General features: G+C 39.5%; 1 protein-coding gene and 2 long non-coding RNA genes across 4 annotated transcripts in view; 2 read left to right on the top strand and 1 right to left on the bottom strand.

The window, feature by feature from the left end:
- LOC111251321 (protein Skeletor, isoforms B/C-like) overlaps positions 1-21086 on the top strand; it is a 49401-nt gene that overhangs the window by 13291 nt on the left and 15024 nt on the right. For both annotated transcript variants that reach the window (XM_022807794.2, XM_022807791.2), the window contains exons 3-4: positions 17294-17449; positions 18898-19079. In XM_022807794.2, coding sequence (XP_022663529.1) covers positions 17294-17449; positions 18898-19079 — 338 coding nt within the window. The remainder of the gene's footprint in view (positions 1-17293; positions 17450-18897; positions 19080-21086) is intronic.
- Positions 23-6783, top strand: LOC147755445 (uncharacterized). Its single transcript, XR_015327855.1, has 2 exons — positions 23-5713; positions 6503-6783. It is a non-coding gene; the product is annotated as an uncharacterized LOC147755445 (long non-coding RNA).
- On the bottom strand, positions 15890-19969 carry LOC111251323 (uncharacterized). The gene is made up of 3 exons (XR_002673702.2): positions 19719-19969; positions 16720-16827; positions 15890-16028 (listed from the first exon to the last, which is right to left on the bottom strand). It is a non-coding gene; the product is annotated as an uncharacterized LOC111251323 (long non-coding RNA).

Here is a 21086-nt window from a genome sequence, read left to right as displayed (position 1 = left end):
TATATATATATAAGAAAAATACTTTTAAATATAAATAATAATATAAATAATATAAAAAAAAACTGGCATGCATTGAACTTAAGGGCGGACAAAACCTTCAGACCAGTTTGGTCGGATGCGTATCTGCCTAAGCATGAATATAAGGAAATTTCAAATTTGACATTTTTCTTCTTTGAGCTACACATAGAATCAGCACGATACGGAGATTAAGCAAGAACCACTTAAAAATAATGACATTTTTACGCATTACGCAAAAAATCATAGCTTTTTTTATTACTGAATAGTCAACATCGAGGCAATCATTTTAGGTTTTTTAACATATGCTATTTATTTCGTATACGCTTTGAAAATTATTGGCTTCGATAATTGAACTACATAGAGACAGTTAAGTAGGACATGAAAAGTTACCCCATATTAATAGTCCCACTTCAAGTTTCACTAGAAGTAAAATAGCCCAACATTAATGCTTTAGCCTAATTTCAGGTAACTTATTTCTATTCCTATAGTACTGCAAATAGCTATTCTTTCTTAGTGAAAATACCAAAAGCGGAGAAGAGCTTGCTTCCAGGAAGTGTGGTAACATTTTTGCGTGCCGAAGCGTTCGTATCTTAGAAATATATTCAATGAAAAAACCAACCCATATTTCGGTCCTAAAGGGAAAAGGTCAACGCTGGTTTTAGTACTTACCTATTAATAATCTAATAATAAATTATAAGAACAAGAAAATAAGGATTGTTTAAAAAAAACAGCGTACTAAATTTGCTGACGGGCTTGTAAACTAGTACTCTCGATTAAGTGCGTCTACGGTGGCCAACCCAACCTCTGTACATTATAAGACATTTAGACGCTGCGAATCGATTTATTAAAGATATATCATATTTGGTTGGTGGGTAGGCGATGGATTAACATCGATACTCATGGCCATTAAATGTGTTATTTTCGAACACTGAATATCGGATGCTACCCATATTCAGCCCAATCCTCTAAACATCGCCTATAATAAAGATGCCTGATCGAAAACAAAACGTTTATCGCCCCTTTTTCTAGTGGCAAGAGTAATAACAACCTAACTGGGACACACTTTGCGTGATCAGTGTCCCGTATCATATCGCAATACCTTACTTATTATTTTTTTTTCTAATAACACTGTAATATCTGATCACACCCTATGATATCTCATCGTATCATATCGCGATGGCTATCAATATACCATTACAATTCAAGGAGGAAAAACAAGCGGGGCAGCAGCAGTAGAGATCGACCTACATCACGGCACCTGAACGGCACCTAGTCAGCGTTTGTGTGCGGAACCATTAATTGCTAGGGTATTCGATGGCCATCTAAATTTGACAGAGCGACAATTTTCTCTGTGTTCTTGCTCTGCCATACTTGGACGAGAAAAATATGTGTCAGCCAGGAAACTGCGTGTACAGCGGTGGCCAGTCGACATATGTATGCTATTCTATAATTTGCCAATAATCACCACCTTTAATATACTATTGTTATTGTCCGACGGCCACTCGATCGATATGTACTAGGTTTTGTCCATGCCGGTACTGTCCAGCGTCCTTATCCTTCTCCTGCTATCCTTTTATCTTGGTGATGTTACTGTTTGTATGCTTTTTGCCATTTTCGTTCCTCACTTCATCTAGTGCCCTAGCCTCATTCGGTGAACGAGCGTTTTACGCACGCATAATAGACACGTTTATAATTAACGCCAAGAACGGCAACGTGCTCGTCCGATGCTGACGATTCGAAAATAGAATAGTACGTATTTCTGCAATAATGTTTTCGAAGAGCAGCAACGAAGTTCTACATACAGCTCTAGCTACCCTCGTTTATATTGCGTGTAAGCATTAATACTCGTTCGATTTTACTCGTACACGGACGCACATGAGCGTCTCTTTCCAGCATAGAAAGGAGGCAGTAAAATGTAAGCGGAATGATTCAGCTTGGGCCGTTGAGTTCGGCTGTAAGTACAAACCGCAGATATTCCCTTCATCTAATAACTTGTGCAGACTGCCGAAGTTTGGCGTCACGTTTTTCGTTGACCTTGACGTGTGCGTACATACGGCGGCACAGGGTCACGAAGTAACAAGCATACTAAACCCTCTTACATTAGCAAGAGTCGGTAGAATCACACATAAACTAAATAGGGCTTGTGCGCTTTCGCGGCGTTAGGAAGCTAGCCAGCCAGTCAGCCAATAAACTTGCTTGTTTCGATAGCATCTTGCATTTTCAGTGAAGCCGTCATCATAGAATAGCCTAGGGAACCAGCATTGTTTAACGGGACAAATCCTGAGTGAAATTTCCATCAAATGTCTAGTTTTCGTACACATGCTGATTGAACTAGGAGGGTGTACGTGCTGATTAATAGCGCACCAATAGATTGAACAAAAAGAGTTAGAATGAAACGATTTTGCTGGTATTCTTCTAGCTTCTGCTTGCTCGCTGCTTTCGCATCGGCAGCCAAAGATAGATGGCAATCATAAAAATTGGCGTGCTTTAACCAGGTAAATTGTCTGCCTATGGTCACAGTTTTGCCCAAACGTGACTGGACGTCCGTTTGTATTCGAAGATGACGATGGCGGCGACAAGGATAACGGTGCGCTTTCATTAATGATATCGCATTATTATTAAATGGTTCGTCCGTATCAGCAGACGAACATTGAGTTTTAGCCATAGAGGAGGTCCAGCACATACGATGAGCCTGAAGGACCTAGTATTCGTTGCTGAAATTTTTTTAGGGTAAATTTTGGCCAGCTAGGTTTTCGATCGTTTATCCATTTTCTATTTTAGACTCGTTTTTCCCAGACAGCTACCATTTCCAAAACGGATTTCAAGTGAATTGCGTGTAATAAAAATCACCACATTGACTAGCACCACAGATGAAACAGGGTGTCATCAACTGCTAATTATAATCGACTATTATCGATAATTATAATCGATAAATCGATATCAAAACGCTAGGCTTGATCTCAATGTCTTGTTAATCCCATAATCCTATTACTAACTTGGTTCTGCTATATCCGCAGGAACTGGTTCAGGAATTTATGTTAAACATAAATATTTATTGACTTATTGAACATGACAGATCTACTTGTTCATAGACGTTAATTTCGTCGCTTCATTTCCGCAAAATTACGTTTTTCCGCGCCAGTCCTATCTGAATATCGTCTCGGTGTCAACTGACGCCACGTTAAGGGCCAAAGTCACCAGGAGACTTTTTCGCAATCAGGCTCTTTTTGGAGCTTTCGGCGCTCTAATTTTCATCGGTTAGAACATTTTTATTTCTTGCTAGCAACAGCATCTCGTTCCGTTGTGGCATTTCTAGAGTATCGTACTATGGTGCGCAGTTTATCGAAAGGGTTTACAGGTTGGCGGATCGAATCCGGTTCGTCTACCCGGCGCATCTTTTTTTTTGTCACGTTTCAAACGACACACGAATTAATCTAACGTAATTAGATTTAAGCACAGCCACCATTATTGAAATTAGCCGTTCGTCGAAGCTTCGACAAAAAGCAATAACAGAAACATCGTTTGCAATCTGCGCAGTATCTTCCTTTAGATATACGTATTCGTGACAATTTTATACTTTTTTCATTTACAGTGGTATTCAGATTATCTGTGTAATGTTTTAAATGAACGCACCATAATATCAATCTACACCTCAGACGCAACAACATCAATAACAAGCCAAAGTGAGGGCACATTTGATCGTACCTAATTTACTACGCGCTACCGTTTCGTTTCCTAGCTAACTTTTTGTAATGGCAATTTCCGCACGGCGCCCTTTATTCAGACTTTCCCCTCTGTAAAAAGCAGTTGTTCCAGTGTTCCGTCAGTTTGCCCAGTCTCGTTGTCAATTACTTCAGGGTAAATTTAAGTCTTATTAGTAGCTAGAAAGATGCCCCGATAGGATCGGGCAGATATACTGTACAATTGGCGGCGAAGAAATGGAAGTCTGCTTCACGCTAATTATATTCTACGCGGGGAGAATACGCGTGCGCCTTATGGAACCGCTATTCCGGCAACGCGACCAAAGACTGATAACCAACTCGGCATAGGTCGCCCGAAAAAGGCGTCGACCAGTTACGAAAACGCTGGCGGAGTGAGTCGTGCCTGAGTTGAGCATAATGATGATTATGCTATTGCATCTGCCATTAAACGGTACCAAGTAAAAACCGGCCAGATGCATCTGTTCGGCTTAGATTATCGTTCTGGGAAAGTGTGGTGAATTTGGGACATTGTACAAACTTACTTTTCAAGTTAATCTCAGTTCTGATATCGTGAGTCGAAAATCATTTTACTCGACCGGTGGGCTCAATCTTTATTGAGTATTTTTGCTCACGAACGTTACTGCGCAAAGCTTATCGTATCGACTCGACCATCTAACAACATCTCGTCTTTTCATCATCTACGTACTTCAGCCTTCAAGCATTAGAAGTCTTCAAACGAAGGACTCCACATGCAAGCGTAACTTTCTCGACTTTCGCAATCTAGGAAAAATCACAGCGGTCAGAATCTTCGATTTTATCGGCTCGTAACAACCTGCTGTGGTGTTGCATCATTTGAAATTGAAAATCCCAAAAATTCCTGCATTCCGGCTTCGGCCAACGTAAAATTGGCAGTATTGAAAGCGTCGCTAAAAACACACAGCCTGATTAGGATGGACATTTTGAAAAACCATTTTTTCAGCCGCCAGACGCGCCCCCATCAATCAATCAACCAACCAACCAACCAACCAACCCAATAGCTTTCCTTCAGGAATTAACACTGCAATTACGAAAATTGCTTTCGCACTTGCCAACGACCAATATTCTATTGGCAAACCAACATACGTTTCGAACTATAATCTGAGAAGGTCTTGCGCGTTGTCTCGTAGGCGCAGAAAAAGCTCAAGTGATGATTTGTCGTAACTGTACCGTTGACCTATAACTGGCAGATGTCTAGTTGGACAGAGCAGTGTCCGCTACAAGTTTCGTTTCAATATCTTTGCTGCGTCCCTTTGTCAGGCAACGGCTGTTTGAACCAGATAGCAGCGATACAAGGGTATGTTTAAACGACGTCAATAACTACATGACACTCAGAAACATCCTTAACTTGAGTTGTGTCAAGTACGGGCTGATTGGCAGTGTAACTGTCATTGATTATAGTGGATAGTGACCTTTTGAACTATTTCGATTTGTTGCTAAGTTTGCCGTTGAAGGGTAACGTTCAGTCGTCGATGGCGAATCGGGGGTATCTACAAGTGCCTTTTTCATGTGTGCTATTGTGCGAAAATCTGGTAGTATCGCTGATTATGACTATGTTACGCTGCAAGATTGAAGATGTTGTTGACATTAGTAGGCTAGAAGTGAAACATACCTCCTTCTGAATGGTGCCTGGATAAATTCTGGACTAGTGACGCGTTTCGAGATCGATATTCTGCTAGAAAGAATGAACAGCAATAAAGTAATAAATAAGCAGCCATACATTCTATTGAAATATTCTAATAAAGAGAAATAGAAACAGTATTAGCTTTGTTTTAATAGACAGTCCAGTGTTTTTTTCGCTTGCGGACAAACTTTTTTTCTTTCATGTAATACAAACATATGTCTTCGCGAAAGAGGTCTAGCCAACTCTTCTCATATGCATGATACATCGCCACTCAAAGTTTTCTTCAACGACTTCAAATCGACAGCATTTTACTGTTTGGTGATGAAGGCGTCAGGTAATAGTTGACGACATACATAGATAAATGCAACCTTAAATTTGCTTCCTGTTCATCACATATTTTGAAATTTTCTATAATACGCATATTATTGTATCATTATATATCGAAATAACGCGCTTGAAATCACCAGGGGTTCATCAGCAATGAAGACGATTCCGCAAACTAGATCGAACTGTTAGAAAATTAGATAGAAAAAACGGCTCCGCCAGCTAACGAATGACGATCAATGATTTTGCACTAATTTTTCACTGAAAAATTAATACGACGCTTCACTTAACAATAATTCATAATAATCATCTCATACTATTAAACCTCTTTAATCAGAGCAATTGTAAAAAAACGTCGATGTGCAAACAATCTTGCCAACAACCTTATCAACAGATAGATATATGTTGACGTTAATGGAAAAAAAAACAAACGATCTCCTAATGCTTCTTTTTTTTTTAACCAAGGGCTCAATACTGGTACGGGTTATTAACTGGACTCTTAGCCCGTCCGACAAAAATTTCATTGCACCTTTATAAGCTGTGAGGTGTTACTGAGCTGTCATTCTGTCCACCGCTGCTACTATGGAATATCACTCTTAGGATAGAACTGTTAGCAGAATTCATACATATGGTACCCCTTTAGAGTTTATCCTGTAGATATGTTTGATATCTGATGTTCAATCTGTGTTGTGTTACGAGGTGCTCGTATTGCCAGTATTCGACATGTTTTGATCTCTCGCATGCACTACAAGAAAGTAGACAATATTTAGTCACTATTTGCAGTTTCTTAACTTTACAGGTTCGTAAAGTATCTGCCGTTTAATAAGTCATGAGCACGCTTCACATGTATGGTGTTTAGGAACTGGCCGTTGATGAACTACTCAACTTATCACCACAGTTCCGTAGAACGAGGAACGTGTCGTGCAAAGCAGTATTTTCGCAACATAATATTGAAGCACGATATGCCCACAAAATAATGGTCAGGCGACTATGGCTGTTTGGCAGCGACTGCGGACGGTGCTCATGCGTGTTAGCCATGATCAACTTACATTGCTCTATTAAATCTCGATATTAGCGTTTTGTACATGGTCTTTTGTTCAAGTAATAACACCAAGCGCGGCAGTGAATGCAAACAAATCATTGTCAATTATAGAATCTCATTTTTTCTTTAGTTTTCGTCATATATATATATATATATATATATATATATATATATATATATATATATATATATATCCATTCGCGTACATCAACGCGGCGTCACCTCATAATATAAATTTGGGATTACTTAGCGGGTATACTGTGTTTACCACTGATGTATTCCTAAAGGCGGCGGGGGCCGCCCTTGCCGTCAGTGGTAACTAACATGGCAATAAGAACAACCGACATAACAGGCGGCATAGCATCGCAGGTCCGGAGCTCCTCTCATACGTGAGCATAACGTCGGCCATTATGGCTATGTGCATTGGCTTAGAGGGACAAAATTGCACATGATACCTCTCGGTTCAGCGAGGTATCTTAATGCCATTGAACAGAATAGCAGTTGACATCGGTATCACGTTGATGAACATGAACGATAGAAACTAACTATGTATGGCAAATGGCTAATGAAGGCCAAAGTGAGGGACCGCCTAGCATGGAGCCAGGCTCGTCAAGGTGGGCGCTAAAGTGCTCTTAATATATCTTCATATTTGTCAGTTTAAATATGAATCACGTCGACAAACATCGGCAAAAGAAGCTTTACAGGCAGAAAATCATTACCGAAGCTGCACCTGCAGGGCCTAAAGGAAAAACATCAACACCTACATTGTATCAGTGATCGTTATAATAGTAATAAAGCGGCAGTCAGCTTTTAATGGCATAGCCTTCTGTTTGGAAAAACCCTTTATGCGTCTTTTTTTGATATCGCTCTTGTTCTAAAATGGTTTAAATGCCCACGTGTATGGGTGGGTCGCAGGTGAAGGTGCCTACTTCGGATAGTCGGCAAGCGCTCTTGCTATCGTCTGCCAACACAAAGCAGCGGAATTACGGCCGATTTAGTGTTACTGACTATTGAAGTACTGGTGACACCGGAAGTGTACTAGGCCCCTTCTGGGAACAAGAGGAACTACATGGCAGCGGCGTACGATGCAAGGGTTTACGGATACGATTGCATTTCCTTTTGGACGCTAAACTGAAGCAAGCCTATGTATTACGCAGGGTTCATCTGCGAATGCAGTGACCATCGACCTGGACTTGCGTATTAAATACCCAGCATCACCAGCTCAAGTTTGTATATTACTACGAGGCGGAGTCGTGAAATAATTTTATTGGGAAACTGCTGCCGCTTTGACGGCCTGGTGGGGTACCGGCTCGGACCCCAGTTATGTTGCCCATCAGGATGTCATAACTAAATTTTAAGACATTTACACGATGCGCGATCGCCCCTGTGTGTATGCGTCATTTATATCACGAAAATCACCCTGAAAGCTGTGACGTTGGTCATAGAAGAAGATTGTGTGCGCAGTCCGTGTAGCCGATAAGATAGGCGCATTTTTTTCCATTTTAAGTTAATTAGACAAGATGGGAGAGAAAAATATGATATTGTCTGACCGCCCGTGGGCAAGCATACATAGATACTGTTATGCCTTATGCTCTAGAGTTTCATGAGGAGAGATACGTATCGTTTCTTGCTTTGTACCGTCTGTCGGAGAAAAGAGGAAGATAATCCGTTCAATATATGATGCATATGTGACGGTAAATAAGATTGTATTGTCTTAGAGATGCTATTTTATGAATTTTACAGTAGATATTATTTTGTGTAATTTTTTTTTTAAATTTGATCAAACATGATTAAACCTGGGCATATTAAGGATCATGGTTCAGGTTGTGTACCTGCTGAGTTCTTCGATTCTCGTATGAAATTGCTATGCATCATTTTCTAGCTTTCTCATTATAGATTCGGTACATACATTATAGGTAACTACCTTGAAGTAGTCTATATTTGAAAAGGGGGCATTTTTTCCAAAACTACTGTCATTTGGTTGATTCCGCGGCGCCTGAATCTGTTTCCAGGAAGGAAAATATGTGATAATAAAGAAAATAAATTTGCAAAAGTAGCTGAAAGGTCCGATACAAAACGTTGGAACGTATTTTCTGTTGACTGACATTTGATCGGTCGAACAAGTAGGTCTTCTCACGATTTGTGATCATAATCTATTATTTTACAATAGTAATATTTCACTGAAAAGCTTTCAGGATCACTGTATATACCAAGCGTTGTGTAAGGCACAAAATAGCAAAGAACGCTCATGTTGCGTGATATGGGCTCACTTCGAATACATTTGCGACTTTATAGAGCTCATCAGCTGTCCAAATACCACCATTTATATCTAAATAGCGCGTATATAGTAGCTTAGCAAATTCACTAAATCCTCTTTACCAGTCAGATCAGCTAAACTTCCGAAACATATATAGGCTGTCGACCGCATGTCCATTGACTAACGTCTTGGTAGAGCAAACGGCATTTGGAAAACCTATCCGAAACCTTCTGCCAGTACCTTCATCTCAGATCTGGCGCGTCGTCATTTTCTTTTTATAATAGTCTTCTATAATCTTCTAAAGTGCGTTCACTCACATCGGCTAAGTAAAGTATCTCATTCATCTATAACATGCGGCTAGTATAAGAAATTCTGCTTTACGCTGTTCGCCGAAGAGGTCATACCGCAACAAACAACTTTAAACGGATTGCTCCACCAGCCCGCTAGGTGGCGTACCAGCGTTATGTGATTTTCCCCTAATTCTTTGGGTCATTTTGAATACCGACCGTCATAAGGAAATGTGACGGCGTCGGATATTACCGGCTGGATTGCACCAGCCCTCTGAATCCTACAATATCGCTTAGCTAATGACTTGAGAATAAACAGCTTAACCCCAAAATAGCGAACGATCTGGCGGCAGCTGGCTGGAGATCAATCAAACTTAAGGCCGAATAAAGATTCAAGCTCACCCGCCCATACGTCCAGTTGGCCGGCAACTTGCAGGACAACGCTGACGATGGCCGAGAGAGCTCCCGTGAAGTAAAATATTTAAAATGTGTGACCACTGATTGGCAGTGCGTATATGAAGTTACAATTAGTTGACCCCCAGAATAATTATAGATGACCAGTCGTTCATTTCTTTCCACTAGCGTTCCTATGTTACTAGTGCTAGTCGATAGTGGCTATTGTGGAGCGTCTTGATCGGAAGCAAATCGAGGGACAGTGTCGGAGGAGAGACCTGTAAATTGTATTATGATGAATTTGCAAAAATTGGGTCCGATTCGTGCCCAGTGGAACGTCGACTCGATTTCGTAGCATAACAAAAAATGATGATTGCTTGATTTAAAGCGAACGCATATATGAAAGATCCATACAGACTAATGGTACTCTGTCGTATATTATATAAAGTCGTCGATATCTAACCGATGCTCATTAACCTTTGGTTACGCAGCATTTTAAACTATGAGTAGCCATAAGATATCTTATATAAAGTTTTTCTATTATTATATTAAAATATTTATTAGATATTGTCGTTCCCTAAAAACTGGAAAGATCTTAGAGATGTGTCGCAGGTTTAACTGCGCACTTTTGTACACTAAAAACACACATTTTAAGCAATATTGCCTAGGATTATTAGTTGGTCACAGGTTCGTCTGTAGTCGCTTTGTTTATTATCGAGCTTAATAAAATGTGCGTACCTTGATCTGCATAATTTCACAAAAACCCGGCCTACTTTTGCAGAATACGACTTAGAATAAGCGAGATAATTATTGGAAAAATAGCTACAATGAACGACTGGCGTGGCACCGACACGTTATACGCAAAAAAAATGTTGTTTCAGTTTAATTCAGTAATAACCATTATATGGTAAAAGGGAGCAATTTACATTTTAACTGCGCCACTATCCCAAATTTTTTTAAATTTTTATTCGTCACTCAAGTTTCGTAAAACTTGGGGTCGCGGGGCTTGGCCACTGTCTACCGTGATCCTCTGAACTCGCATTAGTCCGCGAATAGTCAGGTCATCCGACCTGTTCACTTTTGAAGGGTGACAAAAAGCCCTTCCTTAGGTTATCGTTTGTAGATCGGTAATTGTATCGGAGCGTGTCGTGCCTATATAGAGAATCTGTCATCGTCTTGCAAAACAAATTGTACAAGACAAAAAAAAAAGAACGGATTTTATCAGAATTCAAATTAAAAGGAATTGTGCCATTATCGCTTTGGGCTGTTACATGTAGAGAATTTAAATTTAAGATGGTTACTGCAGTTATTAGCAGTACTGTTGAACAGGGGTGTTTAAGGGTATGATGCGATGTACGAAAATTAGCGTATCGTCTACATATCGTATATGAGTTTATCTATCTAGTTATTTGCTTTCTTTTCTGCTATATCGTTCGCCTCAGGGCACACTCGCACTGTTGTACGAATATATATACATATATATGCGCTGCTATGGAACATCATACATGTCAGCTATGTCTCTCAGCAGTGCTACAATACTGTGATGCACCTTATCGTATCACGGTAAGGACGTAATGAAAAACAGGTTCAGACGCTGGGGACGCGTTTCAGTAGATCCATCTTCGCGTAACTAGACCGTCGGGAAATGCTTAGTGCTAGTAGCAGCAGAAGGGACAAATGTCTGTGAAGTGATCGTATTCAAAACTTTCTACGAGCTCACAGGCGACTACAGACATTTGCATAAAATAGACACACGACGCAGCTTTATTCATTTGCAAACCTGCTTGATCATAACAAAGTAGTTAAAGCATCGTGCACGGCAATCTGAAAACGGAACTTCTTCTGTATGTTATTGGCCAAATGGTGGATAGTGGGTAGAATCGGACGATACGGAGTTCCTTCATCAGTCAGTAGACATGATTTTGTTACGCGTAAAACCCTATCCTTTTTCACTGAAAAGTTCTCACATTATTTATGTAAATTTCCATATGTTCTCCATACTCATCGGCATCATTGTTAAGGACTAGATCAAATCAGCAACGTTGCTTGAACCATACGTGCGCTATTAGCAACCTACCATAGCAAAGTGGGGTACTAACTAGTTAATTTCTAACTCATTCCAAGCTTTGTCTTCAAGTGGTTTTCACAAGCCACATCTGTAGCACAATAGTTCGATACATATTCAACATACAATTACAAAACATCGTGCAGTATGTACACTGTGCTGATACTGCGTCAAGAGCTCCTCGCGACTGAGCAACACTTTTTACTCTCAAATAGATTAAAAGCTTGAAAAGCTAGTAAACTCTATTAACTAGAACAGATGTCATACTTTGGCATTGAATTTTCACAAAACCTCCAAGAGAGAGTTGAGTTCTTAAAAAAAAGCACGTTTATCTTCACGTTTACAGTACGTTGTCTTGTCGACCAGAAATAACAACACCTTTCTATTGAAAGTCTCACGGTAGATCGCACCTTTCCATAGGCTGTTTCAGAGTTTAACATAGATTTTGTTGTACTGAACCAATACAATGGCAAAATATCACGTAGGGGGCTATTTTTACAACGTCAACAGCGAAATCCTAAACGCTACTACCAAAGACGTTTCAACATCCACTGAAAATACAAGAGTCAAAAATTAACCGCTTGCCATAAGGAAAAACAGTAACACACATCTTAGTCATATTCATATGAGCTATACTGTCTCTGTGTAAATGGTCGCAATACAACAGATTGCTATAGAGGCCCTTGGACGGAAGCAGGAAGTCCGTACGTACTAGTGCAGCTTAACGAAATTCAGCGCAACGGAAATTAACTTTCCTTATCACAATTGTCATTTTTGCCAACTATATTTTGTTTGTGTTGCCGATGACCCGACGTACCCCATAGGAGACGTTTCATTTACACTGACACACTTTTCTACAATCAAGTAGAAGTATCGCTGTTTACGAGTGGTATAACACAGATTGTCCTATGCGGTCAACGCCTGTACTCCGACGTGAATTATTCAAATATTAAATGTACGTCCAATTAGGCCAAGCAACTCTTCTAATTAATAGCCACCTTTGCGTTGGCCATCATTACCCAGCTGAGCACAATATCAATATACTATATTAATACTTATAATAGGTAATTTGTTGTTTATGATATGACACGTCAAGCATCAACCGTATAGGCAAAATACTATATCATCTTTTTTCAACATAGGACCTATTTACAGAAAAAAACACTAGCATTAATAGAGATTACTGCTACTAATGTCCACTTGATAAATCTAATACTTTCTAGGCCCTTCCGTAATTCAGTGCAATTTAGGAGCGCGCACAAACTTCGGCTTTCAACACTATTCTATAAGTGTGATCGTGCTTCACGCTAATTTGAGTATTCTGGTAAAAATAACAAATAGGATTAGGTTTGGGAACCTACAACATTGACCGACTCTGGGTGAAACATCTATAGCTATCTACCGTTTTACAAAATGATTCGGGGAAGAGGGTTACTTGAAAACCCTCTCCAGCAAATGGCGGCCATAAGGGTCACAAATGTGAAAATAAAAGACGCTTGTGAAATGCATTCCGTAAACAAACGTAATGGCTTGTAGTCCTTCGCAAGGCTCTGAACCGAGCCTAGTCCTCTGGTTACAGTAGCAAGTTGATGTAAACAGCATGTCAATCTTTAAGGCTTATCCTTAGGTTTATTCTGTCCTCTATCGCCGTAGGACCTTCTTAATTCTACACGCTGTCATCACTTTTCGCTCACCGTCCCATAGTGACCTAATCGTAATAACAATAATAATAACAATAACTGCAATCATCTTCCCGATCTATATACAATTGGCATCATTTTCATTATCCGTCGTGAGCATGGGAGCGAGTCTTGGTCGACACCCAGCCGCCGCCATAAAGACACACAGACTAGGATGGTTATTAGCGAAATACGACTTTCGACAAAGAAGAAACACAAACGAAAAAGGGGGGCATAATTGTAGCAACAATTGTAGTGTTATTACTGCAGTGGCTACTTCATTACCGTATGTCTATCACTATTTATTTGAACGGGACAAAAAGAAAACGTCATAAAATACGCGATCCATGTAAACGGCTGACACTATCAATTTCATTGAAATATAGAATATCACCTACCACAGACTAAAATAGAAAACCAAGTAACGGCAGGACAACCACCGATAAAACTGGCGTTGACGTAGAGAGAAATGCAATAGCAAGCTATAGTAGTGCTACGGAATAAAGACATTTCATTGTTTCACCCCCAACGTTGCCTTGTCTCTCCCGATAGTCAAGTGCAAAAATCCCCGACTGCCCACTTCGACGAGAAATTCATTGAGCGTAGAACCATTTAGACTGACAGGATACAAGAAGGGTAGTTCATTGCAGCTCGAAACGTGGCAATGTAGTCTTCCGAGAACCAAGTTGGCGATTCAAGAGCATCCAATCTGTGTGGGGGGGTCCTAGACGAAGGGGGAACTAGACGAAGAAGAATCGGTGACGCATTTCTATTATTTGTAGCGTAACATTTTTTTCTTGTTACCCATGAGCCAACAAAGTTAAATACATCCTACCATAAAATAGACAATAATAATAAACATGGACAATAACAACCACGATTATAGCAATAACGGAAGGATACGCACATTCAGGATCGTCGCGATAATCTCCTGACCTCGTAAGCGCACTAGTTTTATTAATTCGTCCTTTTGTTCTTCTGACCTTCGCGCGCCTGCATTAGGCTGTGCTTGGTAACTATACTGGGGTGGTAGCCGTAATCGTTGGTGTTTATTTGAAACGTGTAAAACGCTATATTGTCAACGGGGGCCAAGATTTCACGATGTAATAGCTATCGCCGAATTATTGCCACGGCCTAGACCGCAATTATCTCGTTACAACAACAATAAAACCATTATCTATATATAAGTGGCGTTACAGTATGACTAATAATTGTCGCTGTTGGTGCCCACACTGCCCGAACAAATTATAGACCACAGGGGTCTTCATACCCAGTACAATGACCCCAGCTAGAACCGCAAAAGTATGGGGGGAACGAATACAGGCCTAGCTGCAGTAATCAAGCTCAAGGATCACAGAAATCTGTGAGTAACTAGTAACGCAAAAGGAACTGAGAGCCCATCTATTGGCAAGATGAATTCAATGTCATGTAAGATGCCGCAGGACGTTGATGCGTTTGATTTCCTATTAATCAGTGAGGACTTGACGATGAGTTTCAAATGAACTTTTGATTTGGCTAATCTGTTGCCCGTGTAGGACAAAAACTAATCTACCCCGACCAGCCGCATAGAAAAAACCACATGTAAGAAAAGATTCCCTCATTTGTTAGAGCCAAGACTATTTTAGAGCTACTGAAATGCAAAAATTGTATTTTCTATGAAGTTCTCAATGAAAATTATAGAACTATTATTTCAAATTAGTGTAGTATAAAAGGCCCGCTCTGAAGTGCTGGTCTTCAATTTATTAAACCACTCCAGTATTCGCCACTTATGAGTTGACGCTAACAATGTCTACAGAACAATTGTCAAGTCATAGGCCTTGGGTCGATACTGGGCTGTATTTTGCTTTGGACCGCGGACTTCCCCATGAGTTAAAAAGGTATAAGTTCGCTGTCTATTCAGATGTTATCCTAGCGCAGCAAACTGAACGCATGTCTATTTAATATGTAAGTTAACACAAGCTCTACCCCTAAGTTTCGTTTCAAGGAGTGATACATCAAGTATGTATCAATGTAACTTACATTTAGTCATATATTCGCCGATCGTCGACTGTTTGCTCAATTCATGCTCGTCATGACGCTTGTCTACGTAGTCCGTAACCAACGATGTCAACATTCCCATTTTGTCGAGCCCAGTTCGCGGTTCGAGTTAAACGCCTGAATACTATGTATGCCGAAGAAAAGCACTGGACAAATATTCATATGTACTAAATACGCACACAGCACATTTGCACTGACAACCAACGTTGTTGGAAAAAGATGTGGCGAAGGAAGCGTACATTCGATTTTATTATCTATATTCTAGAGTTCTCGCTAGATTTTCTGCGATTCATGCTCGCTTCGTTGTTTTGTCATTTACCAAGTTATGCAGATTACTTCTTGAACTTCAGTGCTCTCAATGACAGTGGTGCTGCACCGGAAGTTCCAGAGGCCGCCCGTAACGGAGTTCAGCTTCACTGACGCGGGAAAGAATTGCAACGATTTTTTCCTTCTTGCAAACTCAGGTTGAGATGGACGACTTGCTTTGACGGTGCAGCTCAAAGGCCACCCGTTAATGTAACAACAGAGCAGATCAAATACACAGAGATTTGTATCAGGTCCTGTTCTATAACATTAAGCCGATGATCGTAAGGTGCCGCCCCAACAAGTCAGCGATGTGTTCGTCCATTGTAAAAAGCACAAAGGTCATCGTTTTCAAATTATTTACATTAAACACCAGTGTCGAGGTCGCAGTACACACATTCAATTTGCATAGTTGAAAAGATCGTGAGTCCTCATATGACATGCTAGCTCGCTTCACCACAAGCTAGAAACTTCGAAATGCTTCATATCGGAATATTATTGATTATAACTAGTGATCCTTAGACGACAACTGACGTTTACGAATCCATCATTTTTACTGGACATTATTTCGCGCCTTTTTCAAATCCAAACCCTCATAGCTGCCTATGCATGTTCGCTCCTGTCTAATTTGAATAAAAATATTGCCGAAAACAATTTTCTTATCAGACCGTAAGGAACTGGTCTTCATCCCTAGCCTATAAAAGACTGTTCCTTCCCACCAAATTATGTCTCAGTACGGAAATAGAGATGATGCAGTTGTCATTACGTGTCCTGTGCCCCGTTATTGGTGAGCCTGTGAGCAGGAATCATAGGGCACTAGGCCCAATCGAACGAGTATCAATTTTTTACGAGTCATTCATAAACAACTAACCTTAACCACCTGTATGTAAAGGCGACAATACGAGAGGTGAGTATAATATGTAATTGGGAAAAATTCGTCTAGAGATAAGTACCCAGTCGGACTAAAGATGTTGGATGTTAACTTTATGTAGAAAGTACCATTCTTTCGTTTTACGCTTGTGAAAACGATTACTTGAGAAGGTCGCAGTAATCAACTCGGCCTGCAAAAATTGATAATTTTTAATAATTAATTTACTCGTTACTATAACTATTATATTATACTTAAATAATTTACTCCTGCGTACTTGTTACATATGTATCGCAAAGCCAATCTCTATTTCGTATTTTTAGGCGTTTGCGATTCACCATGCTCCACAGTCACCATATATCATTTTATGCCTATAAGTACATCTACTTCAGTCAAAGCGTTCTACTTCAGTCATTCGTGAGGCAATTCCATAGCGTTTATTATATACGCTGAGAGAAAAATACGTACAATCTAAGATGAAGTGTTCGTCTACTTGAGCTTTTTTTTTTTCAATATATACAGAATATATCATTTGATCAATGACGGGGCATACGTAACATAACGACTTATCATCAAAAAAAAATTTAGTAAAAATATTAAAAAAACGTTACTTAGTCAACAGTTTTTAATTAACTAATAGTTTACTTCTTTTCCTATAGGTCAACTACTACCGCACTCTCCTTCGTCACAGCCATATTATGGCGTAAGGATCGGCAAATTAACGCAGTATTTTCACGACGTAGCCGGAGAAGTGTTTGTTGTAGACGACAAAACGCTTTTCCTTAAAGGCTTCAGTTATGATGGGCAGGGACCAGGTGAGTGGTATGAGATCAATACGCGTAAACGGGTCATTTCGATCTTCCGAAATATTCAAACTATACCCGGGGTTTTCTAGATAAAAACTGTGATAATTATATACTTCCATGATAAGGCTTATTAACTAGTAAGGAATTTGATTTGTCATTCGCCCAACAATTATCTAGTACCCATCAATACACTTTGCTGCTTACTAATGTAAGCACACAATTGCATATACGAGCTTTGTATCCAGGTTAAACTCCATCAACTTTGCTTAATATAGTTTGTTCCTACTCCACTCAGTCTTTTCATTGTACTCTTGACTTAGCGATGCATTTGGTCCAAATATCCATAGCGGACTTTCTCCAGAAACATCACGGCTACCCATATGCTAGTGGTCAACTGATCGGGAGACGGACCAATTATCTCATTGTCCGAGGTCCAATCAGCGACAACTGAAAGCACTGATAAACCGACATAGGCCAGCAGTTAATAGTACCTCTCATCATTACAGTTGTCACTGTCGTTTTCTCTAATCTGCCACATACATTACCATATGCATTAAAAAGATGCCGCGTGTAAACCCCTGGTAAAATGGGGTATAAACTGCATACCACTTATCGATGCCACAAGGAACGACGCTGTTTCAACTGGTTATCTATCCTTGTCCAGCGTCAATCGACCACTGGTCTGCTTGATTCCTGCTTTTGTCCGTTTTTATTTAGATAATAATGCTCGTCTTCATTATTTACTCTTAGAAAGTCTATTCACAGCATGTTCACTATGTACCCTTATGGTCACAAAATATGTACGGCGAAGACACGGCAGTAGCAGTTAGTCAAGGGGTATCATTTTGTATAACTGTTTCTTTCTGCAGAGATCCGCTAAACCGTTCCATTTCGCATAATATATAAGAGTATGTAACACATATATAGTTTGACTGGCCATGATATGATCTACAGTGAGGTGGTCAGCTGGCTTCGCTCGCCACCAGAGGCGACTACTGCTGCGGCCAAAACAAATAATTAAACCTGATGATTCATTTCACCCCCTAATTGTTAGTACTGCCATTAAAAGGTATACAGTTTAACGGAAAGCTAACTATAGAGAAACAAGTGCATATATGTACATATACGTATGTATGTGTCAATGTGGGGGGGGGGGGGGGTGCAGGTTTGTGGTCTACTGACTGGACGCCGTTTGCCTACGCGCTTCGTATACAATGTAGCATTATCCGGTCCCAGTTCTTAGAACTTCACTATATTCTCGGCTTTTACTCGCGGTTTGTTTCAAGCGAAAGCAGTAACTTCACGCAGGTTAACAGATAGCGTCAAACAGGCCTTTTTTTAAGCCGACGTGTGATGATCTGCTGTCGATAATGATCGTATTGTAATTATAACAGTGATATTCTGTAGTGTTATGTTCATCGATTTATGTGGTCATTGTTGATTTGTGTGGAGTTTAGATGCCTACTTCTGGGCGGGCACCTCACAAAAGACTGATGGAAGCGGTTTCATCATACCCAACGAGCGCGGATCCCTTACAAAGCTCGGCCAATACCGGAATAAGGATCTTATACTTCGTTTACCTGGTAACAAAAGCGTTCGAAACATTCAATGGATATCAATTTGGTGCAAAAAGTTTTCGGTGAGTACCCCGTAGCTATAAATTAAGCATTTTTTTTTTTAAATTCGACGTTTCGCTAATGAATTTTTTAATTATTTAATTAGACTGCTAATAGATTTTTTTTTTTATTAAATATATTTAGTAGGCAAATTGCAATAAAGTTAACACAGGTTTGACAAATTATGGCTATAGAAAAACTGTATTTACGATATCCTTTCTGCATTCGATTTTGATGCTATATTTGTCAGCTCAATAAATAAATAAATAAATAAAGCTAGATTCAACGTACAGCACCCTTTGTTATGTACCTGTTAGATAGAATGAACTTCGAGGACCGCTGTAGGTATGTTAGGGCCTCAATCACGTTGGTTCAAACGTCAACGTTGGCAATAGAAATGAATAATCAGGGAAGTAAAAAAAAAATAAGCTATATAAGGAATTGAGGATTATTAATAAGGTTGCTAGGTGCTTGTATGGTTGCCATGTTGTTTCATCATATGTCTGTTGAAAAACCCGACAGCGACATTTTGGTTAAACTCCTAGTGCGAGTAGGTGTTCGATGCTATACTTTAACAGGTAGGACCTGTTCAAGTAAAAAAAAGTGATAAAAAAAAATCTGATATGAGATAAAAATCCAGCGATAGGGCAAAAACTGGTTACCTTTTACCCTGAAGCTTTGCTGAATCGCTACTTCCAGTGTTCTTGAAGATGTCAGCTATTTCCATCACTAGTTTCAGAGTTGATCCAGCTGGAATTTTCGTTGTCTTATATAGTCACACCAGTCACACGTGATTTAGTCGGATATTTCGTAAAGTTGAAGGGAAAATATTTTTTATTTTGAGGGGATCCAGTAAATTGTTAGACGGTGTTTTATAGTCATTTATTGCCAATTAAAGTATGTTAAATGTTAGATCTATATGAAATTTTACTGCGCTGGATTTTGAATGGTCTAGAATTTGCGTTTTGCTAGAAAAATAGGGTGGAGTCGACTTCGTCACACTGAAATCTGTAGGGGCATCGTGATTATGTATGACTCTTGTATAAATAATTACTTTTACCATTTTTATTACCATCATTAATGCGTATGTTAAAATTACTGTGGTATCTGAATGAAAAATTTCTGTCAAAAACATATAGGGATACAACGTTTGATGACTTGTACGAACACATAAATATACATCTCTGCTAAGCTAAGTTGCTTTTGCGAACTTAAGTTAGCATCGGCTATATTCGGTTTCAGATATGCTTGTAATAAAGTGACCCATAAAACTTCCCGAATGATCATGTAATATGCTTCAATGTAACGATTTTCATAAAATGTAATTTGCTTTCTGTTTGGCTCTGATTTGTGACAGGTAAAACTGTGGTAGAAGGATGAGCTGTTTATTCTATTTCTCCATCGTTCAATAAATTGTTGACGAAATATGAACAACACAGCCCGCCCAAATTTTAAAATTTGGACAAAGGACCCAGTCATGCAGATTGCATAAACTGTATGCCCGTGTGCACCTTTAAAAAATTCTGAAAGTTCAATAGCATTCAAATCTGAAACGTTGTAAATCATTATCATACATTATTATATCTATAAATCTAAACTAGCTAAAAGAAAAAAGGTCTAACTAGGCCTCATTTTTCCTATGCATTCAATAATTCGAAACGCTATCGAATTTTCCGCTATCGAAGTAATTTTATGATTTTTTTTTTTTTATAAATGTATCACATGTGCAAAAAGGTACGCGTAAGCATATGTTTAACCAGGCCATTGTATTTCCCCATCATTTCTAATTTCCCTACTGTGACTTTTATCGCCAGTATAGATAAATGGTCAATATTGTGATAAGGAGTCCTGCGATTATCAAACAGTTTTCATCAGTCGCTGATTCAGCCGTTCTAATTATTTCTGTTGTCGATATCTATTTTCGTATATCGTAATAACGGCTGCAAGGGGCACAAGTCATCGTTGCCAGACAGAAAAGAATCAGGGACACTGGCTGTTCCTCAGAGTGGCCTCTCTGCCTCGCTAATCAG

Source organism: Varroa destructor, unplaced genomic scaffold (genome assembly GCF_002443255.2).
Source record: "Varroa destructor unplaced genomic scaffold, Vdes_3.0 BEIS01000005.1, whole genome shotgun sequence".
NCBI classification, from domain to species: Eukaryota; Metazoa; Arthropoda; class Arachnida; order Mesostigmata; family Varroidae; genus Varroa; species Varroa destructor.
The sequence above is the reverse complement of the archived record's forward strand: the minus strand, read 5'-3'. Positions and strand labels throughout refer to the sequence as shown.